The following is a 16,734-nucleotide window of genomic DNA, read 5'->3' as shown; positions in this document are numbered from 1 at the left end:
AAATTTAAGATTAAAACTGATCTAAACTATGGTTCAACTGGCTTCCCCACTCCCTACATTCTGAAGCCAAAGACCACTGATTTATCACAAAGGTAATCAGTATTCAATATCTCCTGCTTCAAAGCAGAGGAAGGTAGGCGAAGGCAGGATCAGACATTGCTCTGCACAAAGAGCAGGCATGCAACACCACTACACACAGTTCATTTTGGTTCTGCATGAGAAATGAGTCAGCTAGTTCAACACAGGCATGGTGCCTACGATAAATATGGATATCCTCTTAAGCCTACTGGAACAAACATACAAAAGCAAGATACAGCACCATAGCTGTACTTTCAGAAGAAGACTGCGTAATTCCTTGGACCACGTAAGATGAAATCATTTTCCTTACTAAATTTAAAAAGCAAAATAAACTACTATCATCTCTGTAGCTGGCCTAAGGCCATTTCCATACCATTCTGTAGAAAGTGACACGGCCACTTCTCCCCAGTGCACTCACTCTTCTTGGGGAAACGTGGCAGTTGCTGTCCCAGATATGTGCCTAGTGTACTTTACAGAACTAAGGGTGAGCACAGTTCAGTGCTAAGCATCTTTGGGTCAAACTCTCCACACAGTCTAACAGGATGGTTAACAAAGCAAAATAACTAATATATAACTCACTGAAGCTTTTAAATTGATAACAGTATCTTAGATATATTTTAAGGGCATTAAACCTAATTTACACCCAGTCATTTCATTCATCTGACAAATATGAGAGCCTTCTACATGCCAGACAATCCGCTTGGCACTGGGGCTACTGTCATAAATAAAAACAAGTAACTCCTGCTTTCTAGTCCTCAAAGCTAGCTCCAATATTTAATGGAGAATTTTCTAATCCCTTAAAATTTGCATAGTAAAACTACTGAACAACAGCCTAAAGAAAAAGTCAATCTAACTACGTGGCTTAATCATGGGATAAATTTGGACCTGTGTTGAATGATTTTTTTTACTCAAGTAAAGCAAGAATGAAAGACCATCTCTGTACTGGACCCAGAAAATTACTCCCAACAACACTGAAGGCGGGTATCACTGGAGATGGGGGTGTGGATAGGGGAGCAGGAAAGAACCAAGAAGTGGCCCTTTTGTTCATCAGTGCCGCCCCCATCACAAGCAGATTAGGGATCATTTGTTTTCCATTCATGTGTGCAAATTTGAAGTTCTCTTTGAGATTACGGTTTAGCCTGAGATTTATATAAAATGAACGCTAAGGTATCAAATCACAAGGTTCTTCCGGATTCCCAAGTAATGTGCAAGGAGGGATCATAGTCACACTCAGAAGGACACTCAGAAGTACGTACTTGTACAACTTACTTTGTTATTAAGATTCAAAGAGGAAAACATTAATAGCCACTGCGGCCTCAGTGATACTCACTTAGACTGTGTCTGTTTGGTAATGTTCCGAATGGTGGCACCTTCTTTTCCTATAATGGCTCCAACAAACTGGGTGGGGACCAGTAGGCGTAGAGGCAAGTCACATGGTTTCTGCTTGGAGACTGATCCTGGAGACCCTTGCCTCGATGAGCCCCTCTGCCCAAACCCACGGCGACCTCGGGGCTGCTGTGAGGGGTTCTGCTGAGCAGCCATTTCATCAGGGATGTAGGCCACTTTCAACGTGAAGCTCTCCAACTGGAATCCATTCAGTTTGTCTAATGCTCTGGAGCAGAGTATGGGAAGAGAAATCCAGCTCTATAAACCTTTTGGCAAAGGAATACCCATCTCTTCCACTCAAGATTACTAGCTATAAAACTTCTGAATAAAACCACTGAACAAGTAGCAAAACCATAACACATGTAATCCAACACCTAACACCCACACCCATGGGGAAGAAAAGACCAAAAGATTCCAAAGAGAATATATTTACCACCTACCGATGAAAAGAAGAAAAAAAGCTTAATCAAAAGCGTTCGACAAAATGTTACTACCCATGAGATTAATAACAGCTTATGAGTACTCAAACAGCAAGGAGTCGGCAGTCTGTCTTGTCTGGTTTTCCTAATCAGAATGGAAAAGATAATACAAATATGTACCTCCCTCACTTCACCCTCCTAAAAAATACAAATATTAAAACATTTTTAAGATTATTTACTTATTAGAGAGAGAGAGAGAGAGAGAGAGAGAGAGAAGCAGGCTCCATGCAGGGAGCCCGACATGGGACTCAATCCCGGGTCTCCAGGATCACACCCTGGGCTGAAGGCAGCGCTAAACCGCTAAGCCACCAGGGCTGCCCCAAATATGAAAACATCTTAAGAATTTAAGGCCAAATATCCCTCAACCACTCGGGAGATTCAAAGAAATTAATACTCAGGATAATCAGTCAATAAATTCTCAGCACCTATTATGAGCAAGGCCCCGAGAAAATAACAGTCCCTGGCCTTGTGGAGTTTATGATCTGATCTGGGGCAGAGAGGCAGAGGTGCTGGTGAACCAAAAAAAAGCAAACGAAGCTATTTTCTATTTTATCTATCCACCCTTCCATGCATCCATTTACCCACCTATCTCTCTATATTTTGAGAGGAGCTCCACCTTTTTCTTGATTTTTAAACCTTATTATGGAAAAGTACCCAATCTTTAGCATACATCTCAATAAATTTTCTTAAGGCGAACATGCATATCCAGATCTAGGATATACCAATGCCCCAGAGGTCCACCAGGACCTCTATTCAGTAATGACCCTTCTCCTAGGCTTCTAACACCATAAATTTATTTTGCCTGTTTCAAAATTCTATATAAATAAGTATATATGAGTACACATTATGTATCATGCCTAGCATCTTTTACTTTTGTTTATAAGATTCATCTACATTGTGTTCTACCTTACTTATGCATTTTATAAGTCGATAACTCAACAAAAGATTGATAGAGAAGATACATCCAAGATTTCAAAAGCATACAAACACTCCTAAAAATATACACTCCCCAGTACACAAGAAAATTAAAAACCAATAAAAGTCCCACATTTTTTCCCCTAGGGTTACACAAAGTCTTTGCTCAGATTCTGTTCTAATGGGCACTGAGTTCAGCCCAAGCAGGGAGAGTTTTTTTTTTAAAAAAAAAAAAAAAAAGAAAGAAAGAAAGGCATGATGTAGTTTCTCTCTAGTTCCTCCAAGTGGTCATCTGTGGTTCATGTATTGTTTTCCTAATTTGCAGGTTCAGTTTCTGACTTGAATGCAAAGGGGAAAAAAGAGGTAGGTCTAACACAACATAGAGCACCACAAGCGCAGAATTGGAAGACAAGCCCAGGTAAGCAGACAGGGCACCATGTTCTCAAGACCCCTAATTCTGCTCTTTTTACTGAATCTCCTGCTGCATCACTGTCCTACAGTGTGTAGAGCACAGGAAGACATCCCAATCAAACAAATATAAAAGTAATGAGAAATTTCTTTGTCCGCATCATTAACCCTCCAAGACCCTTCCCAGAATCATTGTTAACTATGATAATGTCTGCAAATGAACCAGTACTTTCCATACATTTACACATGCATGTGTTCAGTACCCTCTTTAAAAGCATAATTGAACCTAATTTAACATTGTGTGTTAACCATACTCAAATTTATTTATTTATTTTTTTGTTTCATACTCAAATTTAAAAGAAAGTTCTAAGAGGTACAAATTTTCAGTTATAAGGTAAATACTATGGATATAATGAACAACATAATAACAGTTAACTCTGCTGTTTGGTTTATTTGAAAGTTAAGAGAGTAGGTTCTGAAAATTCTCATCAGGAGAAAAATTGTTTCTCCTTTTTGTATCTATGCGATGACAGATATTAATTGGTTTACCCTAGTAATGTCATCAAATATGTAAGTCAAGTCATGGTGTACACCTTCAACTTACACAGTGCTTTGTCAATTCTCTCTCAATAAAACTGGTAAATAAGAAAAATTATAAATTATACCTACAAATACACACATACATACTTGAACACAAATACAGGAAAGAACAGTGTATGGCTTCTAAATCATCAATATTTTGATCATTTTTTAATTAAAAATTGCTTTAAGATTCCTAAAAAAATAAAAGCATCATTGAGATCTTAATATTGTTTTGTGTCTTGCTTCCCCCCCCTCCCCAATACAATATATCATGGGATATTTCTTGGTGATTTCTATATCTGAGGGCATTATTTCGTAAGTTTCACAGGGTGATAGCAGCACACACAGCATAATTTCTTTTACCAATACTCTGATAACAGAACCCTAAATGAACATATTATTCCTTTCTTTCTCCCTCTTTTTTCTTAAGGAAAATGTGGATTAAGGGCCATAAAATATTTTGCTTATTTCTAACGAATGACAATAGCTGAGAAATTTTATTAACATTGATGAGGTATAATTCTAGAAAGCTGGAACTGCACAAGTTTCAATGAATTAGATATTCAAAGCAACTTTCAACTTTTTCAAAAGGCCATGGTGACACAGATCACTGAAGATTCTTTCAAAAGCGTTAAGGAAAGGATAGCTGGGTGGCTCAGTCAGTTAAATATCCAACTCTTGATTTTGGCTCAGGTCATGAGTCTCACACATCCTGTGTCCAGCTCCGTGCTCAGTGGATAGTCTGCTTCTTTCCCTCTCTCTCCCCCTCCATCCCTCCCTCCCCCCTAACTCATGCACACATGTGTGCACACTCTCTCAAATAAATCTTAAAAAAAAAAAAAAAAACACACAAGGAAAGCTGAATGCAATAATGAAGGTATTAACTATATCTATGAGCATAAAGGCAATACAGTTTGCTTTAATACCCTTTCCCACTATACAACTAAGTACTGCCAGCTTCAGAAGAAACAAAGTAAAATTTGTTAGAAATAAGTAACATTATAAAAAAAAGAAAAGTAAAAACTTCTTTCTTTAGAGAGAGGATCATACAGACAAAGACCTCCTATTCCATGGGGATAAACAGAGATACACAAGTAAATCACCAGCCGCCTCTAAGTATTCTGTGGCTATCTAAATAAAATCACACATGTCCCCAAGAAGCCGCTCTCTCAACTTAGCATAAACTCACTTCCAAACTTTGTTTTGCTTTAAAAAAAAAAAAAAAATTTTTTTTAAAGGGAAAAGAAAAGATTCTCTCATTCAGAAGGTTAGACAGCATGGTGCTCTGGTACCCAGTGCATAGCCTGGGCCCCAACCACGCCAAACAGACTGCTCCTGTCAGAGAGCATTCAGCACATATTCTGTGTATCCCACTAATTGCCAACTAAGAGTTCTGGACTCCTCAAACCACTTGGATATGGCTGTAAAAGTACAGGAGCAACCTAACTGCATGCAACAGCTTCCTCGTGATTAAAGATTTTAAGTTTTTAAATTTTAGGTCAATTGCTTTTAGCCTTTTCATGCCCAAAGTTTAAAATTCAGCAATGTCATCCGATGGTCTCCTGAGTTCATGAGGCCAACATTATAGTATTTTCACCAAACCTGCTGTATATGCAAGATATATGATAAACAATTATTATAATTACTCCAAACACATGTGTTTCCGTTCAACAGAACTCAAGGATGTTTATCAAGCAAGCGCATCACACAGGATCCTGTTTCCCATCATTTCAAGAATCTGCTCTGATGCGATTTTAAGAGTTAATCAGAAGGTTTTAAGTAGTTTTGCTAGCTGGTAGCACTTAATTGTGTTGATAAAAAGTTTATCAGAGTGGGTCACAGTGTAGAGCTGAAAGGGCCTTGAGATAGAGAATTAGTAGTTTAACTCAAGGATGAGAAAGAGGGAGATAAAGAAGAATTGAGCCCCAGAGAAGTTAAACTTAACCAAGAATAAATACAGTTCTGAGGAATAAAAAAAAGCAGGTGGACCAGGGACCAGAATTCTAATCCAACTTGAAAGTAAGTACCCAAGTAACCTTGGAAAGATTGTTTTCTTGTCTGGCATTAGTCTCCTTCCTGACAAGACTAAAAAGTTAATGGTTCCTTTACATTTTAAAACTCCAGACCTCACTACTGTATACCACATAGTTCTGAACAAAATGAGGTTTAGCCATTATTGAAAAATCAAACCATCCTGTTTTCTCCTTGTAGCAAGAGGCTGAGACACACAAATTCAGTAATTAGTAAACATCTGGTAATACCACTGCAGGGATACAACGTAAAGCAATAATTATGGACAAAGCCCAAATATTTACCTACAAAGGAATTTATTACTAAACTGGTTCTAAGGAAAAAAAGAAATCTCCAACAACCTAGATGTTAAGTAGACAGCTGGATACAGAGACTGTGGTAGGGATAAAAATACTATACAGAGATTACAAACAGTATAAATACAGTTATTGGCAAGACAATCTGCAGAATCTACAAAATTATCTTTGTCACTTTCTAAGTTAGGACATGGGGCAATGTCTACTAAACTTGATGGCAAATTTCACAGTGTTATTTATCTCTGAATGGCAAAATGGCAAGAGATTATAGTGTCTTACTGCTTTATCAGTCATTCTTTTTCCACAATAAATCTTCTATTTACATAATTTTCAAAGGTTAAGGGTAAATTTCCTCCCCCTTAGCCATCAGCCACATTGTTTCAACTTCTCCAGATGGATGTAAAAGCATCTGAATGCTAACTTCAAACTATAAATAGACTGTATTCCTATTCCCTAACAAAAACATCAGAAATAAGAACCCTAAAGAAAAGGAAGTATAAGAACCAAATGCCTACAAATTCTGAAGGGTTATTTCTGTCACACATTACAAACCTTCCGGTGAGTAATGTCTTATCCTTGACTGCATTATCTAAAAGTCCCCAGAGGACAGAGGAAACAGGGGATCCAGAGACCCAACCCTCTCTTGCTCTGAGACACAAGAAATACTAAAATACATACTTCTGTTTTTAATGATTTTCTTAAAGTTTTCATCATTGTTACCCACTTTATTACTTCAACAAATTAGTAATTCAAGACTTGAGATTGCAACAAATACATGTATTTCATAGCAATGTATGTATTATTAACCTTTGATTTTTCTTAGCCAGAAGGTGGCAGGAATTTCCATGTTAAATTCTTAGAGACACAGCCTTACTGAAGAATCCTCTTAAAAGTGGCATTCATAGAGCTTTGAATAACAAAGAGGCAGTCACACAGGTTTTTAAACTAGGACTCCAATTCCTGAGTATGGGTGGCTAAGCCATTATCTGAAATGAAGTATACTATACATTTATAGGGTATTATCAACAGCAATAAAAAATGTTGGGAAAATGTATAATAGCTGCTAACTTTAGAGCTTTTACTACCTTTTAGGTATTATATTATCACAAGTGTTTTGGAGGCACTATGTTAGTTTCTCCTAATGGTCTCATGAGCTAAGAACTGTAATTATTCCCATTTACAAGACAGAGGCAAACTAAGATTAACCCAGCCAGAGTCACAGTGAGAAAACTGGTGGCGCAGAGTCCATTCCTTGCAATAGGATTCTGGAGTATAGCTTCCACACTCTACTCACACCTACGCAAGCACCTCCCAGTTACATGTACTCTACAGTAACAAAGAAGCCAAATAAGATTATCAACTCAACTCTCATTACCTGAAGGTGTGAGCTTTGGATGGCTGCCAAGGAAAGAGTACGAAGAAATCACATCAGCCTAGTGTAGGCAGTAGATAGTCATATAGGAGCCCAGAGAACAGGCACCCAGGGTTCAGTGGAGCAAGTCCTAGAGGGACCAACTCCAGCTCAAACCGCTTCAAGCTGCTCTAGAAGCAACCTAGAATCAGAGGGGTGAATGTGAGGTCCTCTTTACTGGGTGCCTATATGCCAAGCCATGTGATAAGACCATTTTCTCTTAAGTATGTGTATATATGCATGAATATATTTGGTTTTTTTGCCAACCGTCATTTTGCAGTTCAGAAACCTGAACATCAGAGAAGTCAAGGTTACAGTCTGAGCAGTCTGACTCGAGTCCATGCTTTCTCCATCACATCCAATGCCTCTCAAATAAAATAAATTCTCACAGAAGAATGCACTCCACATTTTTTAAAACTTAGTAGAGAACTTTAATGGACAATTTTCATAACACTTTCATAAAATTGTCTTTTTCCATTTTTAAAATCTAGTAACTTTCTCTGAATACACCATTATTTTCTAATTCTCTTTGATCTCAGGAATTCTTGAGAGGGAGAAACCCAATTGGCTTATAAGGAAATTCAACTTGGGCAAGAATTAAAATCAGGTGATCCTCCCTCCACTATGTTCTTTCACCACAGAAAGGCACATCCTTGAGGACAGGGACCTTGCCTTTATTCACTGGCATCTTTTGGTTAAGTGCTGGTAATCAATAAATGTTAACTGACAAGGGGCACCTGGGTGGCTCAGTGGTTGAGCATCTGCCTTTGGCTCAGGGCATGATCTTGGAGTCCTGGGTTCAAGTGCCGCAGTGGGCTTCCTGCGAGGAGCCTGCTTCTCTGCCTATGTCTCTGCCTCTCTCTGTGTGTCTCACATGAATGAATAGATAAAATCATAAATAAAATCATAAATTAAAAAAACAAATAAATACTGATTAACTATTAGAATAAGAGATATAACTATTTCCCTTACTGAAATGCCCAATGCACTTGTTTACATTACCTAATTTATTAAATTACAAATTCCTAACAGTCTTTTTCCCTTTCTCCTTAGGATCAACAGGACCCTGCCAATTTCTAAAAACCACTACGAAGTACCTTTAGACTAAAATGTCTCTACATTCGCATTACTGTCCTGTTAGGATTAATGTACACAGTAATTCTATCTTGACTAGCCAGTCTGTACTTCCTGTGCTTGTACTCTTCTTAACCAGTTGGATTATTTTTTTAAGAGGGAAAGGAGTGTTAAATGCCAGCCTGTCCCCACTGAAGTCCCTTCTATGTCTCTTCAGTGCTATGTAAGTTATGTCTCCTTATAAACTAACTATTATTTCCCCCTTTCCCTAGCCTCATGTAAGTTTCCAAATAGACACCCAAAACAGGCCTCTATCTTCGAATACCCTTGGGTTTAACATGTTATCTCTTATTTTCCATCTAAGAGATAACTAACTGACCACCAATTATTAATGACAGAGCTTTGTAAAGACTGAAATATAGAAGACAAAATGGAGCCCTCTGTGTTCTTACTGCCCTCGCTTTGATGTCCCAAAACTTTCCTGTTTTCCCCTTACACAGTTGAAGAAAAAGTTGGGTTTTTTTTTAAAGCCAGTTTTACAATTTATACCACAATTTCTATAATATCCAGACACCTCATATAAACTTAAATATTTTCAAATGAAAGAAGGATACAGACAGGAAGGAAAAATAGTGTGCTTTTAAGTATATTCAAAGTCTCCTACTAACATTAAAAGTGAATCTCATGAAATCTCACTTGAGAAAAATGAAATTAACATATAATTAGTTATGACTTTTTACCCACTAAAATCAGCAAAGTCTGATGAAACCTCATGTTAAGGGTAACATCTTTATCCTATCTCCATGTTAGGGAGAATAAAGAGAAACAGACTCTCACAGTGCTAATGGGAACTTGAAGAATTTCAAGCTCTATGAAGAATAACTTGCCAATATCCAACAACAAAAAAGAAAGTATATCCATCTAGACTTAGCAAATCTAATTCCAGGAATTTAACAAATAGCTATGTTTACAAACATGCAAAATGACATGCAAAAAGGGATTCACCACAGCATTTTTCATAACTGCTAGACCCTTAATATCCAATTTGGGACTAAGTCAGTCATTCTATATCCATACAAATTATATGTAATTATAAGAAATATATTTACATGTACGAAACACTCAAATGTTAGGGGATCGTGCACACACAGAGGAGGAAATATACACACATTGTCTTCTATGTAGTTATCTCCAAGGAAGGGAACAAAATTGGGGACAATACTGAGAGGAAGGTTTGCACTGTATACATCTTTGTACCTTTAAAAATTTGTACATGTTACTAGTATTACCGATTTTAAAAGTAAGTTCCATTTGTGTTATGCAAATTTCCATCTCCTTCCCAGCCCTATCTTTCATCTCATAGTCAGTCCCCTCCTTGAGTAGGTGCTGCCTTCAGTAACCTAGGTGTGTTCCCACCCTTGCAGCTGGTTTCATCTTTCCCCTTTAGGGCTCAGGGTCAGTCAGCATGGTCTTTCCTTTCACCTTTTCACCCAGAGAGGACAGGCAGTCTGTTCCTGCCCATACAGTATCTAGAGGTGGTTAAGACTCCCACAGTCTAGTGACACTCAGCATTTTGCTATAAGCACCTTGTGGGCCATTCCGACATGTTTGTGTTCCAAGTTGCTCTGTCAAAGCAGTATTTGTGGCATCCTCATCTTGTCTAGTGCTCAGTGAGTTCATTATATCAGTCCCAAGCCTACAGAATTCTCTTTTCCTAGGCAAGATTATTTGATCTATGAAGTTTTGCCTGTCAACTGCATTGGAATATATTTTTCAAATCTCAAAGTAAATTACATTAATCCAATGTCTGCACACTCCTAAAGTATAATGGTAATCATTAGAAAAATCAGGGACCAAGACAACTTAGTATTCAACACTACTGTTAGTTCAACACTTGATCAACTTACCAGCTTTACATAAAATAACAATACTGTATGCATCATACCAATAAAGGGGGAGGGGGGTCTTTATGTAATTTGGCAAGGATACCCAGGCCCAGAGCTTTTTGCAAATAGGATGTTAATTCAGCTTCACACTGCATCACTTTATTATTGGCATTAAAGACATATTGAAAATGTAGTAAATCTTTACCAATGCTGATTCTTATTAGACATTCCAACTTAAAAAGAATGGCAGGGTCCAACTTTGCAAAATAAAACTTATTTCTGCTACCCAACAGCCCAAAATATAAGCACTATACTTAACCTAGTTATTATAGATAGATTAAAAGTTCCAAACTGCTTACTGTCTAGCTTGGTCCTTACTGGAATAGGTTACATTTACGACTGCAGTTTCCGAGTCAGTGTTCACTAGAGGAAGAGAAAAGTGAAGAGAAAAAAAAAGTTAGTTTTCTTTCTATTTCCTTCCTTTCACAAATTTGAAAGCAATTGAGAAGACATGTACCTTGCTCACAGCTTTCCACCACTCCATACTGGACTAGTAAACTATCCAGCACCTATCAGGAGGGGGAGAAAAAAAATTACAGATTTTCAATTTCCCAAGTTATTCACAAGGGCAGAAATAGTTTTAAAATCACAAAGTAATTGTGATGGAAACGATCCAAAAAAATTAACTGGAGTTTTGAGACTACAAAAGCAAGGGAAGGGTACCATAAAGAGCACATAGTGGGCTTCTCTTTCCTGCCTATTCCCAGATCTCTGACTTTAAACTTACTTCCTATGGCTAACAAAGAAGTAGCTCAGCAAAGTATTCAAAGCCACAGCCGCCTGATTCCTGAAGCTGGAGGAGAAAGCAGCATATATTTTTTCACACATATATCAACACATCATCATGAGATAAGGCCCCAAGTCAACTTTTATCTCTAAGATGTTCCTTTTCAAAGAATTCCATTTTGCAGCTATTATGAGCAAATCAGAACAGACTATTCTCAAGGCAGACTGGCAAAATAAATAAGAGAATTGATTTTCTATCCGGAGTCTTAAGTTAAAGAGTAACCTAACTGACCTGAAATTAACACTGTTAGAAAATGTGCAATTTGAAACTGTTTCTACCATCTTTCCAGCAGCTGCATTATTATTATTATACTGTGCACGTTGTTCTACTAAAGAGAAACTGTTAAAACAGTAACTAAGTTCTTTTATAGTATCAACTGCAAATGTACCTTATGGTCTCATCAGTATAAACCAAATTCAACTGTCCGTAGCCTCCAAGAACTGTGAAGTTTTTCTTTAAAAGTAAAAAAAGTTTTTATCAACTTATAGCAAACCACTTACTCAACAATTTAGTTGCAAAATTAAAAGACAATTCCTTGAGAATGTTTTCTGGCCCCAAGAACACAGTAAACCATTAAGAAACACTAAATTTTTTTTTCTAATTCCTGACTAACCTTTAAGCAATTTCTTCTAAATAAACATTTATCCCACGTGGTTTCTTTCAGGCATTTATTTTGTTTACTGATTTAAGCTTGAAATTTATAGTAAGGTTTCTCTGAGAATGCGCTTTAAATTTTTCCCCTCATTTCAAATAAGGTTAATACCTATTTGTGGAATGGAATAGTTACCTATTTTTATACTGCAGTTTTGATATGGTAATGGGAAAGAAGGGGTGAAGGCAGTAGGAATAAATGCCAATTCAATGTAAATAAACACAATTCTTAATTCTTCCTAAAAGCAAGTAGTTCAGTAATACATTAGTGTCCACACATGGCTTAGCTTATACTACCTTAATTTGTACTACGACACACACATATACACATACATTTATACGTAAATATATAACATATACATATACACCGGCAAAAAATAAATGAGGCAATTTTTTAACTTAAAAAAATTAAGAAAATGTACATCAGAATTTCCACTGCATATACTGTACAAAGTTTAGTATTTTCAAAACAAAACTGCTTGGGGGGTGCCTAGCTGGCTCAGTTGGTAGAGCATGTGACTCTTTTTTTTTTTTTTTTTTTTTAAGATTTTACTTTTATTTATTCATGACGTACAGAGAGAGAGAGAGAGACAGAGGCAGAGACACAGGCAGAAGGAGAAGCAGGCTCTATGCAGGGAGCCTGATGCAGGACTGATCCCGGGACTCCAGGATCACGTCCTGGACTGAAGGCGGCGCTAAACTGCTGAGCCACCTGAGCATGTGACTCTTGATTTCAGGGTTGTAAGTCTAGCCCCACATTGGTTGCAGAGTTTACTAAAGAAACAAAGCAAAACAAACAACTACTTGTCATGGTGTTATCGTTAATAATAAATGCTATTGGTCATCAACAATCCTGTGTGTAAAACCTCTAGTAATTAGAAACTACAATTCTATACACAATAAAAGGGGAATTTCATTGTGTGTAAACTGTACTTACATAAACCTGATTCTAAAAACAAAACACTATAATCCTAAAAAAACAAAAACAAAACTCCAGGTCCAGCAACAGTCTTGGTACTTAGTTAAGAAACACCACCATAACCTAAAGGGTTTATTTAGATAGCAAAGATGAATTTCAACGGGTCTTTGATGTCTTAATTCAAAGTTTTATGCAAAAATTTGGGGGATAATTACAAATGAGAGTAAGGAAGGACTGTGTATAGCCCAATCACATTCCTAAATCCCAAAAGGGGTTTCCAACCCCCAAAATGAGTAACCAGTTTTCCTCCAGTCTATTAGGTAGGCATTTGCCTCAATGTGCTATGTCAAACAGGACTACCAAATTGTATCATGACAGTCCAACTACTCAACTCTCAAAGAGTAAATACAACTTACCCTAGATAAGTTCTGACATTTTGATTTATCCTGCATTAACTAGGAAGACAAACATTCCTATTATCTGTCACTTAACCACCCACCCCCTAGGTTCCCAGGTCTTTTCAGCTGCTAGAACATCTTGTAGTTTCTACCTCTCCCATCTAGTTCAGCCACAAATGCTTTAAATTAAACAGTCTTGTTTGAAGATAAAAAGTAAAATAAAAACTTTCACTGCACATTTCCATCTTTTCCACAAATCTCTTCAATTCTCAATCCTAGATGAATTTATTTTACTCAAGCCACAAAGGAAACATTTCTCTATACGTCACTAAGTTTTAAATTCCAACCAGAGGGGAAAGAAGGCATCAAAGCAAATTAAAGCCTCAGAGGAAATGTCTTGGTAGAATGTCCCTTTTTTATACATTTAGGACTTAAAATCTCAAATATTCAGCCTTTAAAAAAAAATTTCACCTAAACGTAGAAACAGAATCGCATGATAAATGCAAAGATTATTGTTGTCCTTCATATAGCTATGGAAAATTAAGATCATTCATAATTGTAGAGGGTGGAAACAATCTAGGATAAGGAATGGATAGACAAATGTGGTACAGTCATACAACTGAGTATTATTTGGCCATAAAAACGAATGAACTACCTACATATGCTACCACATGGATGAATGTTGAAAATGTTCTATTGAGTCAAAGAAGCCAATCACCAACAAACAAATGAATACACACACATTAAGTGATTCCATTAGTAGGAAATGCCTAGAAAAGCGAAATCTATAAAGACAAAGTAAATTAGTGGTTGCATAGGGCTGGTGAGTGGGACTGTAGAGGGTGGTATAGCTGAAGAGGCCTCTTTTTGAGATGATAAAGCTCTAACGTTGGCTGTGGTGATGGTGCATACATCTGTTCTACTAAAAAACAATGAATCATACGCTGCAAATGAGTGAACTGTATCTCAATGAAGCTCCTAAGAGTAACTAAGATCAGTATTACTTGATAATGGCCTAGGGATTTTTTAGCCTTAAAGAGCTACTGAAATATAATGAACTGCACAAAATTTGTTCAGTTCTGCCATTATGTACGTTCTCCTGAGACCATCACCATAATCAAGGTAAGTTTCTTCATGCCCCTTGTCCATCTAGTAGGGTGGTTTATTCATACACAGAACATCGAAATAAAGATAACTGAAAAACACTGATCAGACTTCCTCTGCCACAGCAGCACCACCTCCACCACCACATGATCAGACTTCCTCTGCCACAGCAGCACCACCTCCACCACCACCTCTGCCCCCGACAAAACTAGCTAAAGTTCAGCAGTTCCCCTATGGGTATTCATGGGTAATTCATGCTCTACAGATAAACCTTCTGCCGACTGTTTATTCTTTATACCCATTGCCCATGAGGTCCCATCACCTCTGAACTATCTGAACTGAGGGTCTGATTGACATCTTGCCTCCACTCTACCACCCTGTCGCTATTCTGCTAGAAGTTACTACTCCTCAGTGGCTTCAAAATACCAATAGAAGTTGTCACAAGTTCAACATGGTGTAGGAGATCATCAATGATCTGGTACTGCCTACCTCTTCCATCCTCTTCAATATACTTCCCACACACCTAATGCTCCAGTCACACCCTGAAGACTGGGTAAAGCACACTTGTTTCCATAGTACCTGAGCTCACCTAATCCTAGAAATGAAAGCATTGTCATTTTATAATCTCTTCACACTGATCTTTATTCTCCCACTAGAGTAGTCATTATTAACCATAGTGATGTGATTGTCAGGTGTGTCAGAAATAATCTATTTCTAATGGTTATACTGGCTTCTATACTTAAGGTAACTTACATATATAATAATAGATTCCAAGTCTTCCTTATGTGCCCCAAGTGTTTCAGATGATGATGGGACATCGCTGGATATTACAATCTTTCACGCTACTCTCTTCTTAAAGTGCCTCTGGAAATGCCCCCAACCCACCTTTATGTCCCTCCACCACACAGAGCTCTACTAGCCTCTCTACTTTATAAGGAAAGAGACCACAGTCTTATTACCAGAGAACCATGTGCTCAGCTCAGTGAGGAACAACAACAAATACCAAAGAGTTAAAAAGAAGCCACAAGAGGGACACCTGGGAGGCTCAGTTGGTTAGCATCTACTTTTGGCTGAGGTCATGATCCCATGTTCCTGGGATCAAGTTCTGTGTTGGGCTCCCTGCTCAGCAGGAGCCTGCTTGTCCCTCTCACTCTGTACGTACACTTAATCTATCTCTCGGTCTCAAATAAGTAAAATCTAAAAGAGAGAGAGAGAGCGCGAAGCCACAAAATAGTTTTTGTCCTAAGAGCAAAGGAAACTGATTTCAGGTACCTTTATAAGTCCAAAGTGATATAAGCAGTTACTTATCATCAAATTCATATGAAAAAGATATAGAACCATAAAGTCACAGCATTACAAAAACCAGTTAAATTAAAATTCAAGGTAGGATATTTAATGATCTCTTGCCCTAACACACACTTTACCAAAATACACATACATGCACACACCCACACAATAATAAAGATTCCAAATACCAAAACCACACTCGGACTCTAGGGAGGGATTACCAGAAAGAAGTTACTTTTGAAAAAAAAAAAAAATTACTTTTGACTATTCCTCATTTTAAAAAGAACAAGGAGAAAATCCTCCACAGAATCAACTTTGGAGCGCCAAGTATGTGGAGATAAAGGGAACTTCCTTCAAATACAGCTCAACACATTGTATAGAAATAGGAACCCACTTTTTGCTATTTATGAATAAAAATCATCCCAGCAATTTTATTCTTTTATATCATCTATGAAAAGACTAGCTATATTAATAAAGAACAACTCTATATTGCAGGCCCCAAAAAGCATTTATAATCAATACTAGCACAAAATTCAGATAGAAAAACATTTAAAGAAGTATCCACCTTAATGAACATTTCCCTAAAATGTTACCACCATAATTACTTGAGTAACAATCAAACCATTTTCTCACAGAAGTCTGTTAAACAATTTCAACTTGATACGACCAAGATAAACAGACCAGATCTTTGAAAACCCACAAGGCACATCATCTTTATCACTGCTGACACCCAGAAGGCATCTCAGCCTCCATCAACCCACATGAATGGTCCAGCATTAGAGGTGCATAGACAAAACCTCACAACTTCCTAGCTACCCCTCAACTTCCACAAGTTAGATCCTCTAACATGGGGAAGAGGAAATAATATAGGATTTTATAAAATCACATGACCAGAGTGACTAAGAGAGAATAGTCCAAGTTACCATGCACATACACAGTCCCACACATCAGGCTCCCTCCATGGAGCCTGCTTCTCCCTCTG

At 37.5% G+C, this 16,734-nt stretch overlaps 1 protein-coding gene across 5 annotated transcripts in view; it reads right to left on the bottom strand.

Annotated features, from left to right (window-relative positions):
• The window catches only part of IGF2BP3 (insulin like growth factor 2 mRNA binding protein 3), a 150,929-nt gene that overhangs the window by 33,580 nt on the left and 100,615 nt on the right, over positions 1-16,734 (bottom strand). For 4 of the 5 annotated variants that reach the window (XM_072783780.1, XM_072783779.1, XM_072783778.1 and 1 more), the window contains exons 4-6: positions 11,064-11,115; positions 10,906-10,969; positions 1,409-1,690 (exon numbers count right to left, since the gene is read on the bottom strand). In XM_072783780.1, coding sequence (XP_072639881.1) covers positions 1,409-1,690; positions 10,906-10,969; positions 11,064-11,115 — 398 coding nt within the window. The remainder of the gene's footprint in view (positions 1-1,408; positions 1,691-10,905; positions 10,970-11,063; positions 11,116-16,734) is intronic. The other variant, XM_072783782.1, reaches the window with a different exon arrangement.

The sequence above is a fragment of the Canis lupus genome, chromosome 18, assembly GCF_048164855.1.
Source record: "Canis lupus baileyi chromosome 18, mCanLup2.hap1, whole genome shotgun sequence".
Taxonomy (NCBI): Eukaryota; Metazoa; Chordata; class Mammalia; order Carnivora; family Canidae; genus Canis; species Canis lupus.
Note: the sequence above shows the minus strand (reverse complement) of the source record. Positions and strands in the feature narration are given on the sequence as shown.